Source organism: Trachypithecus francoisi, unplaced genomic scaffold (assembly GCF_009764315.1).
Source record: "Trachypithecus francoisi isolate TF-2019V2 unplaced genomic scaffold, Tfra_2.0 Lachesis_group3, whole genome shotgun sequence".
NCBI classification, from domain to species: Eukaryota; Metazoa; Chordata; class Mammalia; order Primates; family Cercopithecidae; genus Trachypithecus; species Trachypithecus francoisi.
Window position 1 is genome coordinate 83,653,514 of NW_022681468.1, and position 25,776 is coordinate 83,679,289.

At 42.4% G+C, this 25,776-nt stretch overlaps 2 gene segments (V, D, J or C); both read right to left on the reverse strand.

Annotated features, from left to right (window-relative positions):
* The window catches only part of LOC117070008, a 677,437-nt gene that overhangs the window by 13,046 nt on the left and 638,615 nt on the right, over positions 1-25,776 (reverse strand). Inside the window, 1 exon segment of the C gene segment in view lies at positions 13,622-13,681. Within this exon segment, the coding sequence occupies positions 13,622-13,681 (60 nt within the window).
* The window catches only part of LOC117070016, a 705,780-nt gene continuing 695,884 nt past the window's right edge, over positions 15,881-25,776 (reverse strand). The window contains 1 exon segment of the V gene segment in view: positions 15,881-15,943. Coding sequence covers positions 15,915-15,943 — 29 coding nt within the window.

Genomic DNA, 25,776 nt, shown 5'->3' on the forward strand with positions numbered 1-25,776 from the left:
ATTTCTAATGACCTTGACTCAGACGGGGCCCTGCCTCTGTGAAACCCTACAATGATAGAGAAAAAAGTCACAATAATTTCTATAGACTTTTTGAAAGATGGGAGGAAACAGAGACCATGCTGTCTACTTCAGAGATATGAAAATGGAGGCTCAGGGAGGTCATGGCCTGGGCCACAGTCCTGAGCTGGGGCAGGAACTCAGCACTTGGCTCCCTAGCAGGTGGGCACTGCCAATACTCAGCTTATCTCACACTGGGTTTGAGGGTCACTTAGCAAAGAGCTGTGTGGCTCCACCAAACTCAGGGTGGGAGTAAGGGGCTGGGGCCCCTCCACTGCTCTGCACTGACCATCAGCACGGTCTTGAACAGATGCTAGACCCTAGCGTCAGGCCCCTGGGCAACATGAGCAAGACGTCCCCATGGTCCCCTCCAGCTCTCACTTCTGTGGTCCTTTGTTCAATCTGAAATCCAGCCTCAGGGAAGATCAGGAGTAGCTTTACATGAGAATGGGAGTGTGTTCAGTGGAGATGCAGAGAGAAGGGGAGAGTGAAGGAAACCAAGGACAGGCAGAGATTTGGGACGGTGGCCGCCTAAGATTCTTTGATATGGCATTGATGAATGGCATGTCCTTCCCCCGCTCCCTTGGAAATAAGAGGCTCTCCAGCAGAGGGTAGGGATGGGGGTGGGTGTGGCCATTTGTGCAGGAGGATCCCAGCTCACTTACTTGGTATGATCACCACTTGGGTCCCCTTCCCAAAAGCGAGTCTGCTGTTCCCATAGGCACAGTATATAAGCGTATTACAAAAACGTCCTGGTTTTGCCCACCCCCTTTCTGAAGACACATCCCCTTCACAGTGCCTCTAAGATCTGGAAACCCTGAAAGGTGAATCCTAGTTTTCCTTGTAATGGGTGGTATGAGGACTTGAAGGAACCTCCCTAAAGGGTATAAACAGCACCAGACCCCAATGCTACCTGTTGGCCTTAATTTTCCTCATCACAGCTATCAACAAACACAGCTTTGGCTATTTCTTCTTTGGGAGAAACAGAATCTTTACAAAACTTCATGAAAAACATTGCATCCTACATAGGCTGGGTGGGTGTGAATATTTCTAAAGATACCAGAGAGCAAGCGGGCATTTTCCTACTTCATCTGCCATGCTTGAGAAGAAGGTATCATTTTCCTTTGGACATATGCAAAAATGTATTTTTCACCTTGCCATAAATGCACACTGTGCTGGGGCACATGCTAAAAACATGCCTCGGCATGACTCAGAGTCACTGCATCCTCTCGGGGCTGAGTGAGAGTCTTGGGTGACTCACGCCTGACTCATTCCTGTTTCTGTCCTCACCCCGCTCAAGGCTGCTAACTGCCAAGGGGGCTTTTGTCCTCAAGAAAGTCAAAGATCTCAGCACAGAACAGACTCAATTCCTTTTCCAGAAACACAGTTGGGGGAATCATGTGTGTTCTCTGTCAAAGAATGTGGACTGTGCATGGTCATACCTGTCCTGTCTCCAGCCATCAGGGAACCCACCCCCCTATCTTGGAACACGCGTATATAAATTGTTATTAGACCTTTTGTTATGAGTGCTTAGTATCCCTAATAAGACTGGAAGTTCTTGACATCAGGAGCCCTAGCTTAGGGTTTTAAAAATTCTTTTCTTTGTTTCTTTCTTTTTAAACCAACTATGATTCCCTGGTTTGTTGATGATACTCAATAATCATTTACTGAATTGAACGGACTTTTATTGTGCATAATTATTGGAACAGGGAGGCCAGTTTTGGGAGAGGTTAAAAGCTAAGTATACTCTGGGTAAATGTGAGCTGCAAAATCTAAGTGCTTAGGCAAGGAAAAACCAAGGAAGCATTTCTAAGAGAGATAATAAGAAGGCAATATAAAAACTGAAACATCGTGAGGTTCATATGACCCTCAGCAGAGAGGCGGGAACTGATGAACAAGTAAGAAATTTGACTCAAAGCAAATTCAAATATTTCTCTCCTGATACCTTGAGAATAATTCTCCTTAAAGGTAAAAAGAATAATATGGCAGAAAATGTATATTTGAAATGAGCAGCATTGTTATGATTAAAAACAACAAAATAGTAGTAATAATAATCTATTATACACCAGAATAATTATATCTATATATATGCCCAATATTGAGGATAGGGCTACACAATTCTGCAGATTTGACTTACTTGGACTGACCAGAAGTTGTGTGCCAGTTCCAAATACGAGTTTCTGAAAGCCTGTGTTCACACTCTGACATAACTCTGTACAAAATGGGACCCTGTCACTGGGCCATAGCCTGGGATTGCCAAGTCACATGCAAGTTAGTTACTAAGGGTGTTTCTACGTCTGCATGCATGTGCCAAAGTGGTAGGAGGCATCTAATTTTACTATTTAACCTTAATTCTCCTAAGATCTTTGGAAGATGACAACAAATAAGATAGAACCCAACTGAAGATTCTGCTTTGTATACAGTGGATTATATAAAAATGTCACTAATATTCAAGTTAAAAAAGTTATTCATATAATAGAGTTTCAGTTCTAGATAGGACCTAGGGAATTTTTATCCATACACACTTGTCTGTTATTATACATGTTTCTTGCAAGAGTGATGCCCATGGATACTGTACAGTGCAACATTATTATTGCCAATTTATCTTCTAATTTAACTAGCAGACAAAACTATGTGCCCTTCCCCCCAAAAAGAAAAAAAAATCAATGAAAACAGATGTCCTTCAACTGTAATATAAATCAGGTTATTTCATGGAACTTACTTGCTTCAACAAATAGTTTTGTTCCTGCTCCAAAGACAGTTTTGAAGCCTCCCGTATTTCCCACAGTGATTTGCACTGCGACAAAATGGGCCATTTCCTTCTCCTTCCATTTTTACACTACAGCTGGGGAGCAGGTCTAGGGAGCCTATACTAAGGTGCTAGTAATAAGGACCACATTTTTATACTCCCCTTGTAAAACCTATTTTTTTTTTCACTGTTTATGAGCATAACTCACACTTCTTGCCTATCAGAAGTTTAGTTCACCAAACAGCAGTCACAGAATATGGCCCCAGGACCAGGATCTCCAGGTTCTAGTCCCAGCTCTAGTTTGCACTGACTTTATGACCATTCAGCCAACCTCTCTGGGTCTTAATTTCCTTATTGGGAAAATAAAGAGGTTTGCACTAGATATTTTGAAGCTCCTTCTCAGAGCTAAAGTTCTATGTCCAAAGTGCCTTCACCCTTCATTTCTCTATAACTCATAAACGAGTTAGGCTCTTGTAGATCAGTTATACTGGTGGCTGGTCTCCCTGGGGAAAATAATAGAAACAGTGAAGGAAAGGGAGGGTCAGAACAAGGGAATGGCTGCAGCCAGCTCCCCTCTCTCTTCTCCCTATTGGGGTAAATGCTCCCAGCAACTCTGCACTTTTTGTTTTGTCATTGAAAGGGGAAGAGAACTCTTTAGACACTTAGGCCATCCATGTCAAGATTTCCTGAAGCGCCCTCTCTAACTCACAGCAATATCTAAAGCAGAAAAGATAAATTCCAAGCATTTCACCAGTCACTGTGATTGGCATCACCTCTCATTTCTAAGTAAACTAGGGCACAAGCTCTGCAACATCACGCAGTAGAAACAGCAGGGCTTTCAGGTGTGGTGGTGTATGCCTGTAATCCCAGCTACTCAGGAGGCTGAGGCAGGAGAATCAAATTGCAGTGAGTTGAGATTGCGCCACTGCACTCCAGCCTGGGCAACAGAGTGAGACTCTGTCTCAAATAAATAAATAAATAAATAAAATTTAAAAATTAAAAAAAAAATAAAAGAAAGAAAGAGCAGGGCTTTTTAGTCAGGCAGGCAGACCCAAGTTTAAATTTAGGTCCTTTACATACTAGCTTTGGGATCTTGGACACTTCTTTCTCTGAGCCTCAGTTTCTTCTTTTGTAAAATAGGATACTTCCCCCTACCTCATAGAGATATTTGAGATAAACAATTCTACATGTCATGCATCTAGCATAGTATCTAAACATCGTAGGGACTGAGATGGTGGTTATTATTCCTATGTTAAGTTAGGTTGTTGATTAACAGGGCTATTTCCTGAGGGTTATAGAATTTGTTTATGAAATACAAGATTCCATACTCTTGAGTCCTATAAACTCTCAGGTGGTATAATAGCGAAATCCCAGAACAACCGATTTTGAGGGCTTTGACCCCCTCATCCACTGGAGGAGTCAGAGGTGCAGAGAGGGGCAATGACTCATTCCAATATCACACAGCCAGTTGGGACCAAATCAAACCTAGAACTCTGGACTGAAACCAGAAGCCCTGGGTTTCTTTCTCTGTACTTCACTGACTCTTCTTGGATGATGTTTAGTATAAGGGGGCACAATCTCTGGAGTGAATTGGGAGTGTTTTTTTGGGGGCATGGGTAAAATTACCTTGAATATCCTCTTCTAAATGCACCTCTGAATCCACGGCAGTGGAAGTAGAAAGGATCTATTTGATCATGACAATGCAATTTTCTGCTCTTCTAGCTCTTCTAGCTCTAGCGGTTAGCTAAATTCCACCCCAAAGAAAGCATGCTTAAATAGTCTTTAATACTTTCACTGATTTATCTGCATGTCACAATTCTTAATGCTTCAGTAATAGATTAAAAATAAGATATAATGACAAAAATAACATCACCTTTTCTTCTGCTTATTGTCACCAGAATACATTTTGTAATTACCATAGAATCTCATACTTACTTAGTTCCACTTTCAGCTGAGTGCCTGTCCCAAAGGTCAGTGTGTTTCCTCCTCCCATGAGTATCACAGTGTTTGGTGCCTCACAATAAACTCCCTTTTAGGCCACTTCACCCCTTTTCTTGATGTGCTCTAATGAGTTAGAAAACACTCAAACTTTAATATAGCTATTGAGTTACTCCTAGGAGAAAAAAGTGCCCCAAATGGGATAAATTCATGGACTTTTTGTACTAAGAGACCAGAGAGGCCATTGGACCCACTTCCCCATTTACAGATAAAGAAACTGAGGCTTAGAGGCAAAAGATCTGGTCTAAGTGACATTGCTAGTTGGTAGCAGAGACCAAAACATGGCTCTATTTGAATCCCAATCTAGCATTTCTTTCTCTCCACCACAGGCTCAAATGTACTGTGTCATTTGCTTAATTATCTTCTTCCCTTTGGCCTGGAAACTTGATTTCTTTGGGTGTTTGATTTCAATTAAACAAGAATTTATCAAGTACTTGCTTTTGTAAAAGGACCATATCAGACACTTCATGGAATATTAAAGAGTGTCTATTCTCAAGGATCTTTTGGTTCAAATAGGCAGATATTCTCAGTAAGAAAAGATTTCTGTAGCTGCATATGTCACAGTTTGTCTAAGATTCCACAGCTAAATTTGGGATATGGAGGGCTAGAGGAATGTGAAGGGTGCCTGGGGAGAGACTACAGTCTAGGCTTTAAACAGGAAGTGAGGCTATTTCTGGAAAAACCACGTTTGTCCTAATTGTCTAGAGTATTAGTCTTTTCTCCATCCTGACCTAGTGAATTAGTTCTACTGTTGTTTCCAACTCTTCTGTTAGCTATTTTCATTTTAAATGAAGAGTCCATGGAGGCTCAATCTTAAATTCACAGAACATTGATAATAAAACAAAGATGATGCAATCCATGAGGATAACACACAAGACATATGGAAACCTTAAACCAGATAAGGGGAAAACATGGGTGGGATGGGGTCAACATGTACCTGGAAAGACTAGAAGCATTGTCCCCTTCCCAAAGGTGAGTGTGCTGTATCCTGAATTCACACTATAGCAAATCCCCATACAAAAATGACCTGCAGTGTTTCAACCCATGGTCTAGTTAGGGAAAAGGAAAGAAAACCTTCATTTATGTAGAACCTATTATGAGCCAAGTGGATTAATACTATGTATAATTACACTACTTCATTTGGGCCTCAACTGTGCCACAAGCTTAAATATTATTATCCTCATTTTACAAATGAAGAATAGGTGATCTGAGGCTGAGCAGGGGCCAGCACTGCTAACAAAGATGTAAGTATCCTGGATCCACAAGACACTTTGACAGAGGATGGATAAATCTTAGGAGGCGCTATGAGAGAAGACTCCTCTTCCTTGTTCCTTCTAGAGAGGGATTACAGCTATATTAGGGTCTAGAACCAGACATCAGAACTCTAGTAACAGTGCTCCTAAAAATCGCCAGCTCATTTTCCATTATACAATCATTTCCTGAGACATGAAGACATTTTACCTCAATCTTTCTGTTGCCTCTCTGACGCCTTACTTACCAGGCCTGACCAGGAGTCTGGTCCCACTCCCAAAGATCAATTTATAGCCGCCATCCATCCCACAGTGTTTCTTAGTCAGTCAAGAACACCCAGAAGCCCACACATCCTTTTCATACCTAAGACATAGAGATATGGCCTTTTCACCCACAAGCAGATACGGGTTACATTTTAACTTCCTTTTTACACAGGCCATTTGACTCCAATTTGGGGTATTTACTGCATATCACTTGAAATGAAGTTTCTACCTGCCCACATCTCTGACTCTGTTGTCATCAAACTCATGATGTTCAACTCCATTTACCCAACAGATGTAGCTAGCCCTTCTTTCATTTCCATTACAGTTATCAATTTTTAGATTCCTGACATAGCGTCACCCCTAATTTTAACTTCAATCAATCTGAAACTTCACGGAATAGCATCCAGATCATCATGAGTGGCAGCTTCCTGCTCCCCCGAGTCAACTCATTTTAGAAGCTCAGTGACTCCTTGTTACTCACTTGAGTCCCATCCAGCCCCCAGAACCAAGCATCCCTCTGATTAAAGGACACCCACTCTGCTTTAAGCTTGGTAAAAAGTACCACTTGTCTTCTCTTTAGTTCTTTTCTTTGCAAATCCACTGTTTTCCATTGGCTTCACGAGCAATGTCTTAGCTTTTTTTGATATTAAGAAGAAACACAAACTGGATAAAACAGTACTAAGAGCATGCTAAGGGATGTTCTTATACAATCCCTTTATTTCAGTCTCCTGAAACAGTCAGAAAAGAGCAGGCCCGTTATATCCCTTTATGTGCTCCAAATGTTACGGTCTGAGAGAAGACAACACAAGGAAGAGGAAATGCACAGGAAATTGGACTCACTTGGGATGACTTGGAGCTTTGTTCCAGTTCCAAAGGTAACTTTCTGGTAACTTCCAGAATTCACACTGTAATGCCTGCCTTTACAAAATGACTTCCCTTCCCCTGCCCTTTTCATTTGAGTAGCATTTGAGCCACTATACTTCAATAGAAGAGAGAGTGCTTTTTACCAATGCCTAGGGCCACAGATTACATGTAAATGGCGATTTCACTAAGAACCTACAAATTCTCATGTTAAAAGAATTCTACGATCTGACATAGTTTTTCTTTGTTCTATAAACAATATTTTACATGTGGATAGCATTTAAGAATTGACAAAATACTTTCACATATATTAGCTTATCTTTAAAGTAACATCTGAACCCCGTAAATATATATACCTATTACATACCCACAACATTAAAACAAAAAATCTGAGGTGATATTAAATGTTTTCATTTTATAGATAAAGAAGCTATGGCCTAGGTTCACTAATGAAGCCAGGTTAGGAGAACTGGAAGTGCTCAGCCAGACTTTCTGCCTTTTTCTTTAGGATCAACTCTCTAGGCTGTTTCAGCCTGTGATGTTTGGTTCATCCACATGGCTATTTTTTTTTCACAGCTAGCTCTTCTATCCTCCGCACCATTACTTTAACATTTCTTCCTTCATTGGAATCCACTTAACTCTGCAGAAACCATTAATTTCTTGACACTTGGGCCTTCCAAATACTGCAGTAAGTTTAGTGGGTCTCAGTAGCCACATTAAGCCTCCTACTTTAGTGACATATTGCCTACTTACCAGGTTTTACTGATAATCTTGTCCCACTCCCAGAGATGAATGTGTTATAAATCACAGCACTGTGCTGCCTGACAAAAACGCCCGAGTTACCTTGATAATAGATTAATGTGATTAGCATGCAGCCATCCTCCCTCGTGGGAGCTCTGGTTGGGATTCCCCCTTTTTGATATTGGAATAAAGACTAAGCCATGGAATTAAGCCTGAGAAAGCCTCTTTTCAGGGCTCAATAGTGGTACAATAGATGTAGTCAAAAGCCTAAGAAGAGTCCAAGTGATATTCTCTAGACTACTCTGAAAATTATTTCTTTCAAGGAGATTTACATAATTTCCCCAAGTGATCTTGTTTTACTAGCCAAAAGATAGCAACTCTGACCCCCATTTTTACCTAGGAATCAACACCTGTACATATCTCATTTTACCACTGTTTAGCAAACTACTCATATCCTTGTAGGTAATCTTTCTTTCTTCTATGAATTAAATTTTTTTATGAGCATGGAATAGGACAGGGGCTATGGTTGGAGCATTAGGGGTGTGAGACAACATTCAATTTTCCCATTTGTTTAAATGGCTTTCCTCATTAAATGTCAATATTCCTTAACTCAAAGAAAGAGGAGGCATTTGGTCACCTGTGCAACATATGACTACAGGATAAGTACAAACACTATGATCAATAATTATCAGGTACTTACTGGAACTCACTGATAAGGTGGTTCCCTTCCCAAAGATCAGTGCAGTTCCAGCCTGGTTGGCACAGTGAAATGAGGCCCTGCAAATACCTCATGTACCCGCTCACTCAAATCCACCTCGGACACAACTATAAATGATGGAAATTTGTATTCTGTCCTTGCCTTTGGTGCAAAAATCTCAGTGGTTTTAGTATTTGGGTATGAAATAGCAAAGCTCTGTAATTTCATGAAAAAGAGAGGCAGTTGGTGCTAAGTCCTTTATTCACTCAGTAACTGTTCACTGAACACCTCCGAAGTGTAAAGACACTGTGCCGGCACTAGGGATATGGTGAAAGTCACTTAGACACTGTCCCTGTCCTCATGGTGCCTACGGTCTAGAAGAAGGCAAACAATAAATACACAGATGTTAAGTGTTGATAGTGTGTGAATTAAAATCAGGCTAAATAACAGGGTAGAGAGCAGCCAGGTAGTGGCTGTGTTTGATGACTTGTTAGATTGTCTGGGTAAGAAAGGCCTCTCTGAGGTGATGTCTAAAGTGAAGTCTAGGCTTGGAGGAGTTAATCATCATCCCTTTTGAGATAAATGGAGGGGCTGAAAGAGCAGAGCCTGGCTCCGACTCACACAGAGTGTCCACATGGACACTTAGATCATGCCTTCGCCCTGCTGAAGTGTTAGATATAAATCTAACCATGTAAATTCCTGGTTAGAAAAGGTAAAGTAAGACAGATTTTCTTTCAGAGTGATTTTGGCATGTTATCTGGGCAACTGGAAGCTTTGGCCCTGGCCATGGAGAGCACTGAGGTTGCAAGGGGCTGCCAGCTGCAAGAGAAAGTGTTTGCATTTCAGAGCGGACTTCTCTGATGGAACTGATCACTGAGCTAAGGAGACATCTTCCATACTGCTTCTCTGTTAAGCTTCCATTCTGCTTCCCTGTTAACAATGCAAACTCCCACCTGGCAGAAGTGAGGATGGAGAAGGCATGAAGAATGCTCTGCTCCCCATGAAATATGGATAAATTAAGAACATTTGGCAGTCCACTTAGATTTCCAAAAAAGCGTATTACTCAATAACTACTCAAATTCAGAATTCATTTGTAATGATACTTACTAAGATCCACCTTTAACATGGTCCCCCTTCCAAAGAGCAGCTTCTGGCCATCTGAAAACCCACAGTGATCTATTGTACCACAAAAACCAAAGGATGCTTCATTTCCAAGCATGGTACTTCTCCCAGGGTTCTTTCACTTGGTTGAAACCTAATCTAACACTAAGCACATATTTAGCTAAACTCAAGAAAAATTTTAAGCTCACATACTCTTTGGAATGGTAGGAAACTTCAGAAACCATTTACTATAAGCTCTCAATCTCACACATTTCTCTCCTGAGTGACCTCCGGTGTCTGAAGATCTCAGGGAAGGCCTTGCTCACCAATTCCCATGTTCTTTTATTTCTTATAATTAGAGAGGTCCACCTTATATCCAAACCCAACCCTTTCTCTGCCATGGCCAAAGTCCATTAAATTTGTTCACCTTTAAGTTTACCCTCAAATGAAATTTTTCATAAAATCTAATTATTAAAAATCATGAATCATTTGACCATCCATCCTTTTCAAAGAGATTTCACATATATTATATCATCATATTATCTCATCTGAATTTCACAGACTCCTTTGAAATAGTCAAGGCTGGAATAATAATCTCCACATTTTAGATTAACTGAGGCTGGAAGAGCTCAAGTGATCTTCTCATCTGCCTAGTGAGTGAGTGGCTGAGCAGGGGTCCACACTGTTTTTTGGCTTCTAGTTGAATGCCTTAATGATTTATTTTGCACACGTTCATGTATTGATCATACTACCTTGCCTTTCAAGTATGCCTCCTTTCTTATTCCCTCCCTCAGTGAAAGAGACAATATCATCAACGAAACAATACCCCCCTCCAAAAGAAAACCCTCTAGCTCAATTCCTTTTCAGAGCAGTGACTTTTTAATCCTCACATACTTTCTGTGAACCAGAAGATAAGGGTTACCAATATTTCAGTTACATTAATTGGGAAAAATGAGGGCCAGAGGAAATAAATCAGAATAATGGTTATAGAGGCTGCAGCCTGGTACAGACAGCAATATTTTGAACATTAGAAATTCTAAGTCCTTGCTCTGCTATTGTGACCATGTTCAAATCAACTACTCTGAATAGAGAGAAATGCCATATCCATCTTCATCTGCCCCTTGGGAAAATCAGATAAGAAATGTGAAGAAATAAGGAAAGTACATTTACTATGTGTTTTCTCTTAAGAAAATAGACTCTAGAAAACATCAAGATAACATTATCCTTTATCCATGCTGAATTTGTACATAAGTGCACGCGTATGCATAAGAGCAACATGAAACATTTTAGAGACAAGTTTGAGACATTAATTTGGGCCAACACGGCACATTGAATTTCAAACTGATGACAAGGCTCAATTGTGGGTCAAGCCCCAGTACTCACTTGGTTTAACTAGCACCCTGGTTCCTCCTCCAAAAGTTAGCTTGTTGCTTGCAACATTGATCACACAATGATTTGAGGCCCAGCAAAAACCACAGGGACCAAGAAAATAATACTCAGTTGGTGCTCAACAAAGGACATTTTCTATGGTATAGGAAAAGTGGAGAGTTTGCAATGTGCAGGGTAATCCTGTCTCCTAGCACTGTATCCTCTTCATAGAGCTGGAATGCTTGCAAGTGGGCACATGTTTGGGTCAACCCCTTCACATAGTTACTCACTACTCTGCTCTGGCAATTTGGATTTTCTCTGTGAATAAGGATAATATTAATAGCTCTCAACCATAACCTCATTCAGGGGCCCATTTGGCCATTTTTGTCTCACAAAGGCAATTTTCTCTGAAAACAGAAAGCCCTAGAAGCTCCAGAGAATCTTCAGGGTAGGGCTATCCATACATTCAGAACGGAAATGCTGAGTGAACACACCATATACATGCATGCACTTGCTAACAGGGTTTCTGTATTTGATTGAGTGCTCAGGAAAGGCCCCAAAGAGAGGACGAATACTGTAGTCCTAGGTCCTCCCAGGCCCTTCCAGCTGCCATACCCACCGGGTATTGTGGATCAACTTTACTTTCTCAGTGAAAGTTTCAGACCCAGACTCCCTCCAGCTACTCTAGAGCCCATCCATTGGTGAGGCTAAGTGCTGAGGAAGCAGGGGAACAGGCTTCTTGGGGAAAGTTTACAGAGAACCACGGAGAGGTCACTCTCAATAAGAAGGAGTGCAGCGACACGTGGAGCCTCTGACAGGGAGATGGCCAAGGGTCCCAGGACCCAAGAAAAACACACCTTAGAAAGATGGTCTCATTCGCTTGTCCATTCTGGGTGGAGGGCCATGTCCTTCCTCAGGTGTTGTGTGTGGACCAGAGCGGGTGCTTTGGGATGCTCACATGTTTTAGTGGGACCTCCCTTCTTTGCCTTTGGTGGGGACCATCAAGTCCTCTCTGATTCCTGGGTTCCTAAAAGGGACTTTCCATTGCCTTTGCCTCCCTCTGCTTGCTCATCCTAATCTACCTAGGGACTGGGGTCTTCCAGGAGGGGAAATACACATATCTCTTTAGTTTCAAGACTAAAGGAGTTAATTCATCTCCCCTTTTAATTTATCCACAGTAATATTTCCCTGGAATAGAAAGCGACTCACTCACCAGGCCAGACAGTCAACTGAGTTCCTCTTCCAAAGTATAGCCTCCCCAGGGTTGAGCCTCTGTCGGCACAGTGCTGGTCCCCTTTACATGAACCCAGCCCTAATGTTCCCCATCCCTTCTCCCCCCAGCTTTGGAATATAGGGTTGAAAATTTGCCTCCATCCTCTTTAAGCATCTGTAAGTCTTTTTCTTGCACAGACAGCAGTCTAAGCTGGACAGTCAGTCCTCAGATGCTTTAACTCCAGGGATAAGTGATCTGTGGTAACAATAGCCTTTCTACCTTCAGAGTTCCCTCCCATCAGAAAGCAATTACACATCCTTTTGAGTGTGTTTAAATTGGAAGGAACTTTGCTCCCCTGGTCCTATTTTCCAGTACAAAAGGCTGCTCACTTACTTGGAGTGACATTATGTTTGGATCCCTTTCCAAAGCTGAACTTGTAAAATCTTTGATAGCCACATCTGTCCTCTGCAAAATCACCTCATTTCCTTCATTCAACCTCTGATCCTCCCTTAAGACATTCCCTTTATCTCTTCTTTCTTTTTTCCCCCCTTGATATCTCCTATTATTTTCTCATTTACTGTACTGGGAAATCATACCCCACTATCTTCAAGGTGTAAAAATCCCAAGTAGGCTTTAGCTTATGAATAATTTGATGAACTATTTCTTTGGCTATCAAAATAGTAAAAATAGAAGAAACAAGTCTGAGCTCACCTATTAATCCTCCAGGCTTGAGTCATGGGATCTTAGCATTTAGAGTTGAAAGGCAGCCCAGAGGTGATTCAGTCTAATAGCTAATATGGCATAGAAGTGCCTTCTGCAACATCTCATGGTTAACCTTAGGGATCTGGCATGAAGATATCTAAGGAAGAAAAGTTCCATACTTCACAAAACAGCCTTTCCACTGCAGGGCAGTTCCACTTGTTCAACAATGTTTGAGAGGACGTTGGAGCACATCTTTCACCTGCTGGTTTTGATTTGCCCTCCACACTCATCCTTTACCTGGTCTACATAGTAGTTCTTCAAATATTTGAAAGGAGTTAACTCTCTCACTTAGAGACCTGAGATAATTTCAGATAATTAGCTCAGTTTTTATCTGACCACGAAGACTGTGCCACCAACAAATGTACCATCTTAGGAGGAGATGTTCTGAGGTGACAGAGAAGGCGAGGGAGACATTTGAGGTAGAAAAATTATGGTTCTAACACAAACTGGGAAAGCTCTTGGAATTTAGTTCTTGACCGTTTCACTTCCTAGGTGAATTTGCTTAAAAACCTACCCACCATTTTGCTTAAAATTATTCTGGACTTTTCTTTCTTACTTACTTGCTCTTACAGTTACTGTGGTTCCGGCTCCAAAGCTGAGCTTGTAGTTGTTAGAGCCACAGTGCGAGGTCGCCCTACACAAACCTCACCAAGAGTTAAGAGAGTGGGCTGGGGGACAGGCAGACCTGGCTCTTAATCTAGCTCTGCCCCTCATCTGCTTTAAGCCCTTGGCTAACTATTTCAACCTCTTTGCTTTAGTTTTAACTTTCACACAGTTTCCTTATCTGTGAAAGTGGAGATAGGTAATATCTATCCCACAGGGTTGTTAGGAGGGTCAAATGAGTCAAGGCATGAAAGGTGCTTTGCACATTGCGAGTATTGAAGAAATGTTAATTATTAGGGTATTATCAAGGGGATCTAATTCTTTTCATCTTTAAATAATACATATAATTTTAATTGTCTCTGAAATCCTGGATATTCAGGGGTGCTTTAAATTATATCCAAATGCTCTTTTGTTAAGTAGCAACAGTTAAAATTCAGGCATTTTCCTTATATAGAATAGCACCTTGAGAACATGGTTGGCAGTTTCAGCATGTCTACTCGATCATAGGATTTGTTTACTACATATCTGTTCAAATGACATATGAATAAGGACTAATAAAATATTATGGGTGGGGACCCAAAATGCAAAATAAAAGAACTCAAATACAGACTGAAAACAAGAATTTAGCATAATGTGTTGGTAACTTTTTCTTCTAGGCAACTATAACTTACTTGGTTTTACATTGAGTTTGGTCCCAGATCCAAAGTAAAATTTGTTGAAGTTGTACACCATGTTTACTAGCATTACAAAAAATCCCCTGGCACTTCCTAAAAAGGAGACTTGTTATCCAGAGATGACTAACCAAATTAGACCAAGACTAACCCAACCCCACCAGTTCTTTGCTAATTCACTGGAAAATTTGAGAACCAAAGTGAGGAATGAGCAGGGAAGGCACATTCATTATCAGAGACAGGCAAGATAAGGGCAACTGGTTTTCTTCAGTGGTTTTATTGATTTATTTTCTTTAGTTTTCTGCTTGGGTTCATTCTTGTGTCCTCTGTGCTCAGTGCACACAATATTGGAAACAAGGACACTGCAAGTAAATGTTCTTTACCTTTCTCTTTTCCTAATTATAAATGAAAACTACCCGCAGGTGGACTTAACTAAGGAGAAAATTCATATTCTGCCTTTAGCTCCAAGGTGATCTGGAAGCTTCTCTTTGAGACTCTGTATCTGAATCTGGGTTGCACTTGACAACTAGACCTGAGCTTTTCTTAAGGACACCCTGAGCAATGCCAGCTGGCCAGTGCTCTGTATGTATGACCTAATAAGATCAATATAGTCTTTCTGTCACAGTACCTACATTATACAACCACGTAGATTTTAGCATCCACATTGATACTCTCCTCCCAGACCCCACAAACTGTCCATTGTGGCTTTTTTTTTTTTTTGCTTCCTGCTTGTGTATTCCCTTCAGAAAAAAAGAAACAAAGAAAAAGAAAAAAAGAGGCTGCAGTGTTGGTTGTCATTTGCAAGTCTAGATGAAACATTATTTATGGGCAAAATATTTTGCTGACAATTTCAAGAGAAAAGAAACCTTAGTGCCAACAGCTAGACACCCACACAGTTTGGAGTTAAACAGATCTCAACAAATGAACACAGTTGTGAGAAATAACATAGAAGTGACTTCAGTCTAAGCCAAGTAATTATAACACTCATGCAGTTTTGGAGGGCAAGGGGCTTACTTGTTCTCACTTGTAGAAATGATAAGCAATATGTTACAGCAATGCTTTGCTGGAAGGGCACCAGAGAGCTACAAAACTAGAGCCTCATTTAAATATCTTAAATATAGGCACTTCTATGTTTAAAGACTTATTTAGAAATAGCTACTAGAATAGACTAGAAATGTAAGTGGCCAACTAGATTTGGTGTGAGATAGTTTTTGTAGCACATAGTCTGGTCTTAGTGCAAATATTATCAGAAACAGAGGTTCCCCTTATGGAATCTGTTCTCATTATTCAGCAATTATTCTAAGTTAAAATGAAATTTTTTCTATTCATTTTCATCAACTCCTATCATTAAAAGCCTTAGCAAAAAGGCTTCTCTTTCTCTTCTTGGTCTCTGATAAATAATTCTTTGCTCACATTACCCTTTCTAGTATGCATTATTGCTGTCTCTCCCCATCTTCAACCTCAGGCCCATTAAGTTACATGTACAGAATACATTTATAGATTAGTAAATCAGTGCAAATAGTATTTAATTGTGGCAGCCTACCAGGTACAACAGTCAATTGCGTCCCAGATCCAAAGGTCAGTTGCCAGCTAGAACCAGAAGAAACACTATGATTTGCTCAACAACAAAAACCAGATCAAACAGGCCAGGTTGGCAGCGTACTGAATAAATAGTTGGCAGTGGTTCCTTTATGAATTAGGCCTGCGTCACTGTCACTTTAGGTTTGGTCTGGAGTAGCCAAATTGACTGTCTACAAATCCTAAACGAACCCTCCTTTGTCTTTACAATCCCATTTTGTTTTAGGGGATCTTTGCTTTCCACTTTCCACTACAAAGTTCTAAACATCAACTGTGTATTTTCCATGTATATATAGAGCAAATACTCTGCGATTTTAAGTGTCAAAACAGCACTTGAATCTTTTCATCCACAGAGACTCACAAAGTCCAGAATAGAGAATATGCCTCCTCTGTTGTGGGCATTGTTGGGTTACATCATCAGAGAACTGTCTGAATTCTTGAATCCTCCCAAGACTGAGTCTATAGAATCTAAGTAAGGTAGGTACAGAGCTGGCATTGTCCAGTTAACTTGGCCACTCATTTCACATTAATAAAATAACTTCAGGCCGGGCGCGGTGGCTCAAGCCTGTAATCCCAGCACTTTGGGAGGCCGAGACGGGCGGATCACGAGGTCAGGAGATCGAGACCATCCTGGCTAATACGGTGAAACCCCGTTTCTACTAAAAAATACAAAAAACTAGCCGGGCGACGAGGCGGGCGCCTGTAGTCCCAGCTACTCGGGAGGCTGAGACAGGAGAATGGCGTGAACCCGGGAGGCGGAGCTTGCAGTGAGCTGAGAGCCGGCCACTGCACTCCAGCCTGGGCGGCAGAGCAAGACTCCGTCTCAAAAAAAAAAAAAAAAAAAAAAAAAAAAAACTTCATAATAATCAATTATCAGAGAAATTCCTAGTTTTCTACTTCAATTTTGGGACATTTCCCTTCCTGTGACTAAAGTGGTATGTGTGTTAGTTATCTGCCAAAGGACTTTAAAACTGCAGCAAAAATTAGTTTTAGTATTTCCTAAGGAAGTAATGATGGTATAAGAGAGTCATGCCCAAGAGAAATCAGGGTATGCATTGTCATATGTGGGAAGAAACATGGAATCCACCTCCAGAATGTAAGTTGCATGAGGGCAACATCACACTGAATTTGTTTCCTGTTGGATCCCTGGTTTCAGCACCGAGCCTGGCAGAGTGCAAGTACATGAAAATATTTGTCAGATGAATCTTGCGGACTCCCCAAACTTCAAGTTTGAGCAAACTGACAGGTTTGGCAAATTAGAAACCTAAAATCTAGTTCTAGCTCAGCCATAGACTGGTTATGGGGCCGGGATCAGTCTCTTCAATGAGCCTCAGTTTTCTCACCCATGGAGAAAGTCAGAAAGGAACGTTGTCAAGGCTCTCTCTGCTCCGTGAGGCTATGCTGTATGAATTTTTGGCCAAAAGTCGCAGAAACAGGAAGTCTCCCTCAGTAGTCATGAGTTAACTTTTTTTTTAAAAAGTGGTTTTTCAGACTTTGAGAGAGGCTAATCACATTACTTTTGGTTAATGATCATTATTTACAAGATTCTTCCCTTCTATAAATTGACAATCTTAGCCAAATAGAATAGTGCCTTAGAGGGTTTGTTAAGGAATTAGAAATCTTGTTACCAATTACTACATAAATCCAGGGATATGATCTCAGCCAATACCCCAAGTATCCAGTCATACATTTTAGCCCCAACACATATATTCAAGAGCAATTCCCAGAGACACACTTACATAGCCCATTTTGCACTGAGATGCTAGATCCTAGCCAGGGCAACGTTAGGCTTCCTATTTGATGCTCATCCCCCTCTCTAAACATTCTTCACATAGTGTATAATTGGGTCTAAATCAGCCCTTAATCCACAGACATTGCTTAATCCAGGGATACAATTTTATACTTACTGGGCTTCACAGATAACTCGGTTCCCTGTCCGAAGATAAGCTTTCCTCCCTGGTTATAATTCACACTGTGTTACATATCCTGTCAAAAACACATCCAGTCTGCCTGAACACATTTCTAATCCTCCACCCCCAAATCCACAGCAGATTGCTCCCACACCACAGCATGAATCATGGCTATACTGCTTATTGTAACTTTTTTCCTTAAAAGGGGAATAAGGGTATTCACACAGGAGACTGATAGAGAATAATGAGAATTCCTATTTATCCAAAAACGTTTCTATTTAACACCAATCTGATCTCTCATTTTTGCTTAATGGCTTTGGGTACTGCTGTTCAGGGAAATGGCTTCCTTTCAGATGTGTTTCTCATAGTCTCAGCCCTGCATGCCAAATATTAAGGGCAGGTGAGGCTCCAGGGAATGGGGCTTACCTGGTATGACCACAACCTGGGTCCCTGCTCCAAACTGCAATTTCCCCAAGCCGTCAGTTGTCACACTGTGACAAACACCTCTACAAAATGGCTTCCCCAGAGAAGACAGCTGCTAAATGAAGACAAACTGCTCATGGGGAAACAATCTCGCTACAAAATGAGGCAACTGCATGATATGAGATATAAGCTTTTCCCCCTTTCTCTTCTAATTTCTCTTCTTTCAAGACACTAAGGATGGTGTGTGCCAAGAGCTGCACCTCTTGGGCGGCAGGGGCAGAAAGCCAGACCGCTGGAGTCAGTGAAGCCTGGGCGTCCGCTTTAGACGCTGCAGGAATAGAAAGAAACCCACCAGCTGAGGAGTTTACCCAAGGTCAGACCCAGTCCTCAGCTCTACTCAAATGACAGCAGATCACAACAGTTGCTCTGTCATTTAAATAACCTGATGTTTTGAATTCACGAGCCTACTAGAAAAACTGCTTCAGGATGCTTGGGTTCTGTTCCTATTGGAAGAGGGTTAATCACTGGCCTCTACTTGCCTGAGTTTGTTTGTTTGTTTGTTTTGAGATGAAGTTTCGTTTTTGTTGCCCAGGCTGGAGTGCAATGGCGTGATCTTGGCTCACTGCAACCCCCGCCTCCTGGGTTCAAGCGATTCTCCTGCCTTAGCCTCCTGAGTAGCTGGGATTACAGGTGTCTGCCACCACGCCCAGCTAATTTTTTTTATTTTTAGTAGAGACGGGCTTTCACCATGTTGGCCAGGCAGGTCTCGAACTCCTGACCTTCAGGTGATCCACCTGCCTCAGCCTCCCAAAGTGCTGGGATTACAGGAATGAGCCACCGTGCCCGGCCCTGAGTTTCGAAATCTATCAGATGGGGATGACTATGCTGGAGTCCCCTTCTGAGGAAGACCTTGTCATCAGATGGTTCTTATTCAAGTCTGACAGAGTAGATGGGCCCCAAGGCTGGGCTTATTGGTGGGGTCCTGGTGGGTTTCTTCCCCTCCGCAACCTCTTAAAGCTCCTTCAAGGATGAAGCTCCTTCATCCTCGAAGGAGCTTTGATGAGGTACTAGCCTTGGTCTGCTCAACACCTTTAATGTCCATCTGACCCAAGGAGGCACCTGTGGAAAAGAGGGCAGGTTTTCCTCTTGGAGATAATAATATTCAGCACACAATGCAAATTATATGTCACTTACTTGGCTTGACAAGCAGCCTTGTCCCCTTCCCAAAGATAAAGGAGAAGCCTTGTCCTTCTGCACAGTGATTATCTCAGCATCAAAATCCTACCAGCTCAGCTTTCCCCAACACAAGCCTCCCCAAGAAGGGACCCTCCAATGGAGTGCATTTCCTCCAGTGACCATCACACAGCCTTGTGATTTCCTTCCTGAAAAAGTGAACCCTTCCTCTTTGTATTTTCCTTATGGTTCTGTTTCTCACTCCTTTTTCACCTCCTTCTCCATCACCACTGCTGAGGTCACAGTGGTCCCCCGGCCTCAAGCCCCTGCAGCTTCTCCCCACATTGAGCACTGGACTCATTTTCTATCTCCACTTAACTGTACTTACAGGGCAGCACAGACAATCTGGTTCCGGGACCGAAGATAAAATTCTGACCATAGTTATCCCCACAGTGTTTCTGGGCTCAGCAAAAACCCCCTAAAGCTTCCTCCCTCCAGCCTGGGGATCTCAACACCACAAACAACACAGCACTCAGAACCTGTGTTTTTGGCTTTAAAGTGAAAAGGCCAGCTCATTTGTCTGTCAAGCCATGAGAACAAAGGGAGTTTGGGAACCACCAAGCCGGCAAAGGTTCCAAACTTAATCCAGCAACTCCCTGTGTCCTGAAGGATGCAGCTCTGCATTAATGAGCCTGAGTCTTTTTCATGGAGAGAGGCTCCAGGGGCTGGAAAGAGGCTTAAAGAGGTTCTCTCATTTCTCCTCCTGCCTTGAGGCAGGGCTGCACTCCAATCACCCCTGATAGCAGGGTGTCTATCTCCTTTCAAAACCCTCTAGAGAAAGTGCCCTGGCAACTACTCCTGACAGCTAATTTTCACTGTTCAAAAACCTATTAGAAAGGTTTTACCACTAACCTAACTCCCTTCTTGCAGTATTAGCCATGTCCTGTGGTCTGAATCCTGGTGGAGGTGGAGAGCCGAGCTCCTCCATCTTCTGTTTAATGCTTCCTTTCCCAAATTTAGATGTGTGACTTAACTCCCACCTTGCCCTCAACCTCTTTTCTTTGAAATAAACTGCCTCATTTTGCCTCTGCAGACTTTACTGATCCTCTACCTCCAGGTTGGAGAGTTTCATTTAGTGGCTATTTTCAGGAGCCATATTTCTCATGAGCTTCACTACGCCGAAGAGTAGGACAACCTTGGGATAGATCGCCTTTCCCATGAAGTTTACATCTTCCTTCTGTCATTGCCCCTCCACACAGGGAGCCTGTCTTTTGGGAAGGGCCTCGGGACACCTTAAAGGAAATCATGCTGGGGGCATTTTGGTGATGGGGCAGTACAAGGTTTCAGTTCTGCAACCCTTGCCCTGCCCTCCTGTGAACTGTATCCTTGCTCCAAGCGTGTGTGTGGAGCCTCGAGGAGTCCCAGCCATGCAGCTCTCTACAGAAAGCTCTCCCCTGCCTCTGACACTTGGATGATTTTGTATTTAAATTAGTCAGGATTCTTTCTATTTCCACTTTCAAATCCCAGGTGAAGAATTTCATAGAATAGGCTGACATTCTCCACCCTCCCCCCATTCCAGCTCTGCTCCTGATGCATAACGGAGCCTTGACAGAAGAGCCCGAGGGGCGATACAAAGGCTCTGCAGTGGGTTAGAGATGATGTTTATCATTATTATTAATTGCGAGGGTTTAATGAGCTTTTTCTATGTTCTGAGCACTATGCTAAATACTTTAGCTGAATTATTTCATCTTTACAATGACTCAATGAGGTAGGAATATTTTTATCTTCATTTTGTGGATCGGGAAACTGAGGCTCAGAGAGATTAAGTAACTTGCTCAAGGTCACACAGCTAGGTAAGTAGTGGAGCAAGGACTTGAATTCAGGTTTTTCTGTTTCCAAAGCTCATACTATCCTGCTTAATCCATTATTACTTAAGCTCAAAATGTCCAGAGGGGACCCAAGACACGTCAGAGGTGCTGCAGAGCTGGGCTCAGTGCTGAGCCTCATAGTCTGTGGCAGTTACTTTACTTGATTCTCAATCCAGATGTACAGAGTTCTAGTGGTTCTTTTCAAGTAGATATTTAAATTGCAGCAGGGAGATCAAACTTAGATATGAGAAGTACTTTCTGGCAATAAGGGTTGCCAAATTTTGGAATTAATTACAGAGAGACATTTCCCATCCTAGACCATCCGATATAGTGCAAGCACATCCTATATGGCCAGAGATCCTGCTGGGAAGCCTGGTCAGGGGTGGTGGAGAACCTTCCTGACAGCTTCATTGGCTCATTGTTGTTTGTTTCTCTATTTCTTTCAAAATGTTGTATATGCTCCTGAGAAGCCCTTACCATGAGCTAGAGCAAGAGTCTGCATGTGGGCGTGCGTGTGTGCACACTTGCATGCATACATGCACTCACATCTCATTTTAAAGCAGGGAAGAGAATCAACTCTCTTTGGCCCGGGGAAAGAACATTAATAAAGAGCCCAACCAGATGCACAGGATTAAAGTCTTTTTCAAACTAATGATTTGATTGATTGCCCCTGAAGGCCTAGGCAAAGAAGAACACAACTTACTTGGCTTCACAATGAGCGTAGTCCCATCCCCAAAGGTTAATTTGCCTGCATTGGTGTTACACAGTGTTTAGTGCTATTGCAATAACCTTGACTCAGGCCTCTAGAAAGACAGGTGGAGGTGGGGGAGGAAAGCAGGAAAACAAAACCTGAGATGACTGCCCATGGCCAAAACAACCTCCTTGTAATTAGGTTAGAACGTGGGAGGAATACTAATAACTAGCAACTCCCCAGCCCAATTCTATTTGCCGTAATTTTCCTTGAAGGCATGGGCCTTGGCAGGAGCACCTCTTGGGAAATTCACTCGAAGTGACTACTGCTCTGTCTCCTGGGATCCTGCCTTGTTTGTATTCCTGCAGGCTCTTTGGCTATTTTCATCCAATTCCTGCCTTTTCCCTGCTACTTTCCTTGGACCTTTCTTTTCGCGGAGGTTCACATATTTTCACAGGGAGAGACTACATGGATATTAAATGTCCAAATACAATGCCCCAGGGAATATGTGCATTAATAACCTTGTTTTCCAACTGATATCACTAACCACCCAACACAAACCAAGCAAAGAAAACACCACCTGTGTTTTGACAGCTTCCGCATGATGGAAGACAGGCTTCTTGGGAAGAATAATTAGCCAGAAAGAAGAACTTACTTGGTATGACCGAGAGTTTGGTCCCCTTCCCGAAAGTGAGTTGGTAACTCCCAGCCCCAGAGTATGCACAGAGTTTCCTTTCTTTGCAAAAACCCCAGAGATGCTGAGAAAATCAGACCACTCACAGCATAGGAGCAGCTCTGACAAAAGTTCAGACTTTAACAACAACCAGACAATAGGCAAGAGAGAAGGGCATTACAGAGGCGGGCTATGGAACGGACCATTCCTCGGAGTCCTCCAGAGTCCTGGCTGGACTTTCAGAGGTCATCGAATCCATCCTCCTGTCCTCAGTCAATGTGTTGTCTGACCAAAGACCTGTCTAGCTATTAAGAGCTCCTAGTTTTTATAAAGCTTTCCATTGCTAACAGCCCTTACATCCAAGCAACTGTTCCTTATATCTAATTGAAATCCTGCAAACTGCAGTCTGAGCCCTATCCCTCTCAAGCTTCCCTGGTTGAAGATGGGATTTCACATAAACATATTCCACAGGGAAACTCATCACAACACACCAAGCTGGTCTCAGTGGTGACTTTTGGGGAGGAGGAAACTGATACTGAAGGAAGGGGCCAAGGTGAATGCTGGCTTTATCTGTAATTTTTTTTTTTTTTGAGACGGAGTCTCGCTCTGTCGCCCGGACTGGAGTGCAATCCACAATCTCGGCTCACTGCAACGTGTGCCCCCGGGTTCAAGTGATTCTCCTGCCTCAGCCTCCTGAGTAGCTGGGATTACAGGTGCCCGTTACCACCTGGCTACTTTCTGTACTTTTAGTAGAGACGGGGTTTCACCAAGTTGGCCGGGCTGGTCTCAAACTCCTGACCTCAGGTGATCTGCCCACTTCGGCCTCCCAAAGTGCTGGGATTAGAGGCGTGAGCCACCACACCTGGCCTTTATCTGTAATTTGAATGGTTTACCATGAGAAATTTTAATGTATTATTTGGGCAAATCAAAATTAATAATAACATTAAATAGAAACCTGCAATGTATTTAAAAATGGCTTTTGGATCTTAGACAAGCCTTTCTGTGCTTCTCCCAGGCTAAGGAGTCTGGTTCTCTGCCCAGGGCTTTGGACTCCTGGGATCAGAGGAGGGAACTGGGTCAGGATGTATGCTCAGAACAAGATGGAGGCAACAAGGCCAGGGTGCAGTGCAGGGCCCGGTTCTGTGTGCGCTCATGACTGTCCAGTTGACTTTTGAATTATAACAGAGTAACCTGTTCATCTTCCTGCTCAACGCTAATGGCCCAGCTCCTTCCAAACCTTTCTTGGGGACAAAAGCATTCTAGGTACACTGAAAAATAATTTAAGGGAAGAAGCCATTGCCGATCAAAATCAGGGATGGCTGGAAACACTTACTTGCAATCACAGAAAGTCTTGTGCCCTTTCCAAAGGCAAGAGCTGTATTTCCTGAATTCCCACAGTGATTTCCTCCATAACAAAAACCCTGACTGCCTGGCCTTGGTGGTTTTCCTGGAAGTTTCCTCTCATTGGTCCTCTTCCCTGTTAGAATCATCTGGAAATCTCCCCACTTAACCATAGTTTTTGTTTTTCCTTAGCATATATTTGCCCACTTCTCCCCGAATCTCTGTGAAGTATGGCATAATCAAAATGTTTCTGCTTTGCCTGTCTACTCTGCTGGTGAGCTTCCATACATGGAGTTGCGGCCCGGAGATGCATTTCTGAACTGCTTGCAGACTTCTAGCTTATCGTTAGCCTGTGAAAGATATTCCAAAGGAAATCCCTGTTTCTGACATCACGATGTACTCTTTGCTGCACTAGAAATAAAAAGGAGTGGTCACTTATCCTAAATAAAGAAAAAGATTTGGAAAATGGCACAGAGTGAGAAGGCTCAATGCAAGATGTTGCTCTTGGCTGGCATACTATCTTTGTTGTCTTTAACATGAAAGTAGCTCTTTGGAAAGTCATCTCTCACTTATCCCTGGAACAAGGGAAATGAGAGATCATGGGGTATCAAAGCCAGGAATCTCAGTGAGGCCAAATAAAGAAAAATGTATCTTTTATGGAGGGTAGAAGGAGAGGGGTCATAGGTGTGCTGGAGTCATTTCCAAAATCAATTTAGTTGGAGCCAAAAATCACACTGGGCTTAACAATGTGTCCAAACAAAGGTTACTGGGGACAAGCCTGGGGGAAAGACTGGAAAATAAGTTCTGGACAAAGTGTCACGATTCTTTTACTCTTCTTAATAAACAATGAAAAAGATAATTTATATTTGGGTAGCAGAAGACTGGTAGCAACTTTTCCAGTCCTGGAGGGGAGAATTTGGTATTTGGCTCAGCTGTAGAAAGGCTGGGGACTGGGCCTCTGCAAGAGAAGAGCCCAGGACCTAGAGGTCACCCACAAGTCTTAGAAACTTTCCCACTCAACACTCACAATAGTTTAAACTCAGTGGGAGTCAATATCAGAAAATCATATAAATGGCACTTACGGGGGAGAATGTGAAGTCGTGTCCCTTTTCCAAAGATGATTTTGTCATCTCTGTTCACACTGTGATTGGGACCGTAACAAAAACTCCTAGTGACTTTTTTTTGGGGAAAGCTACATATTTTTTGATGGATATTTCACCTTCATGGGACTTAACAGATTCCTATGTTGTTCCTTCTCCTGTAATAAACAGGCCTCATTATCGGCTCAGCCATCTTTCTTTGTGTCTTCTAGTTGTTCTGCTTGAATTTTATGCTGCTTATTGCAAATGTGCGGGAGGAAATTGAATGACCTCATTTGACACTGAGAGTGAATTATAAAAGCAACAATTCAACAAACTCCTTTCCAATATCAAACATAATTCTGTTACTGTAGGCAAAAAATACCTGGCAGACAGCCACTGAGCTAGGAATCCACTTTTCAGAGCCCAAACAAAAATGGGGCAGGAATGGGTCACTTAGGGCACATATCTGGATTTCCACCTGAGAAGGAACTGCATTACAGAGCCCTCCCTTCACCCTGGCTCTACGCCTTAAGTTCTAGAATTTGCCATGTCACCAAATTCTGAGGATACCTTGCCTTATGTTTGCTGTACTCACTATAGCCCTGCCCTAGCTGGAGGTCATGAGCTTCATTCATTTTAGCCCAGAGGGATCCCCATCTTTTAGGAAATGTTCTCCTTCCACAGTCCATGGATGTGGTCTCT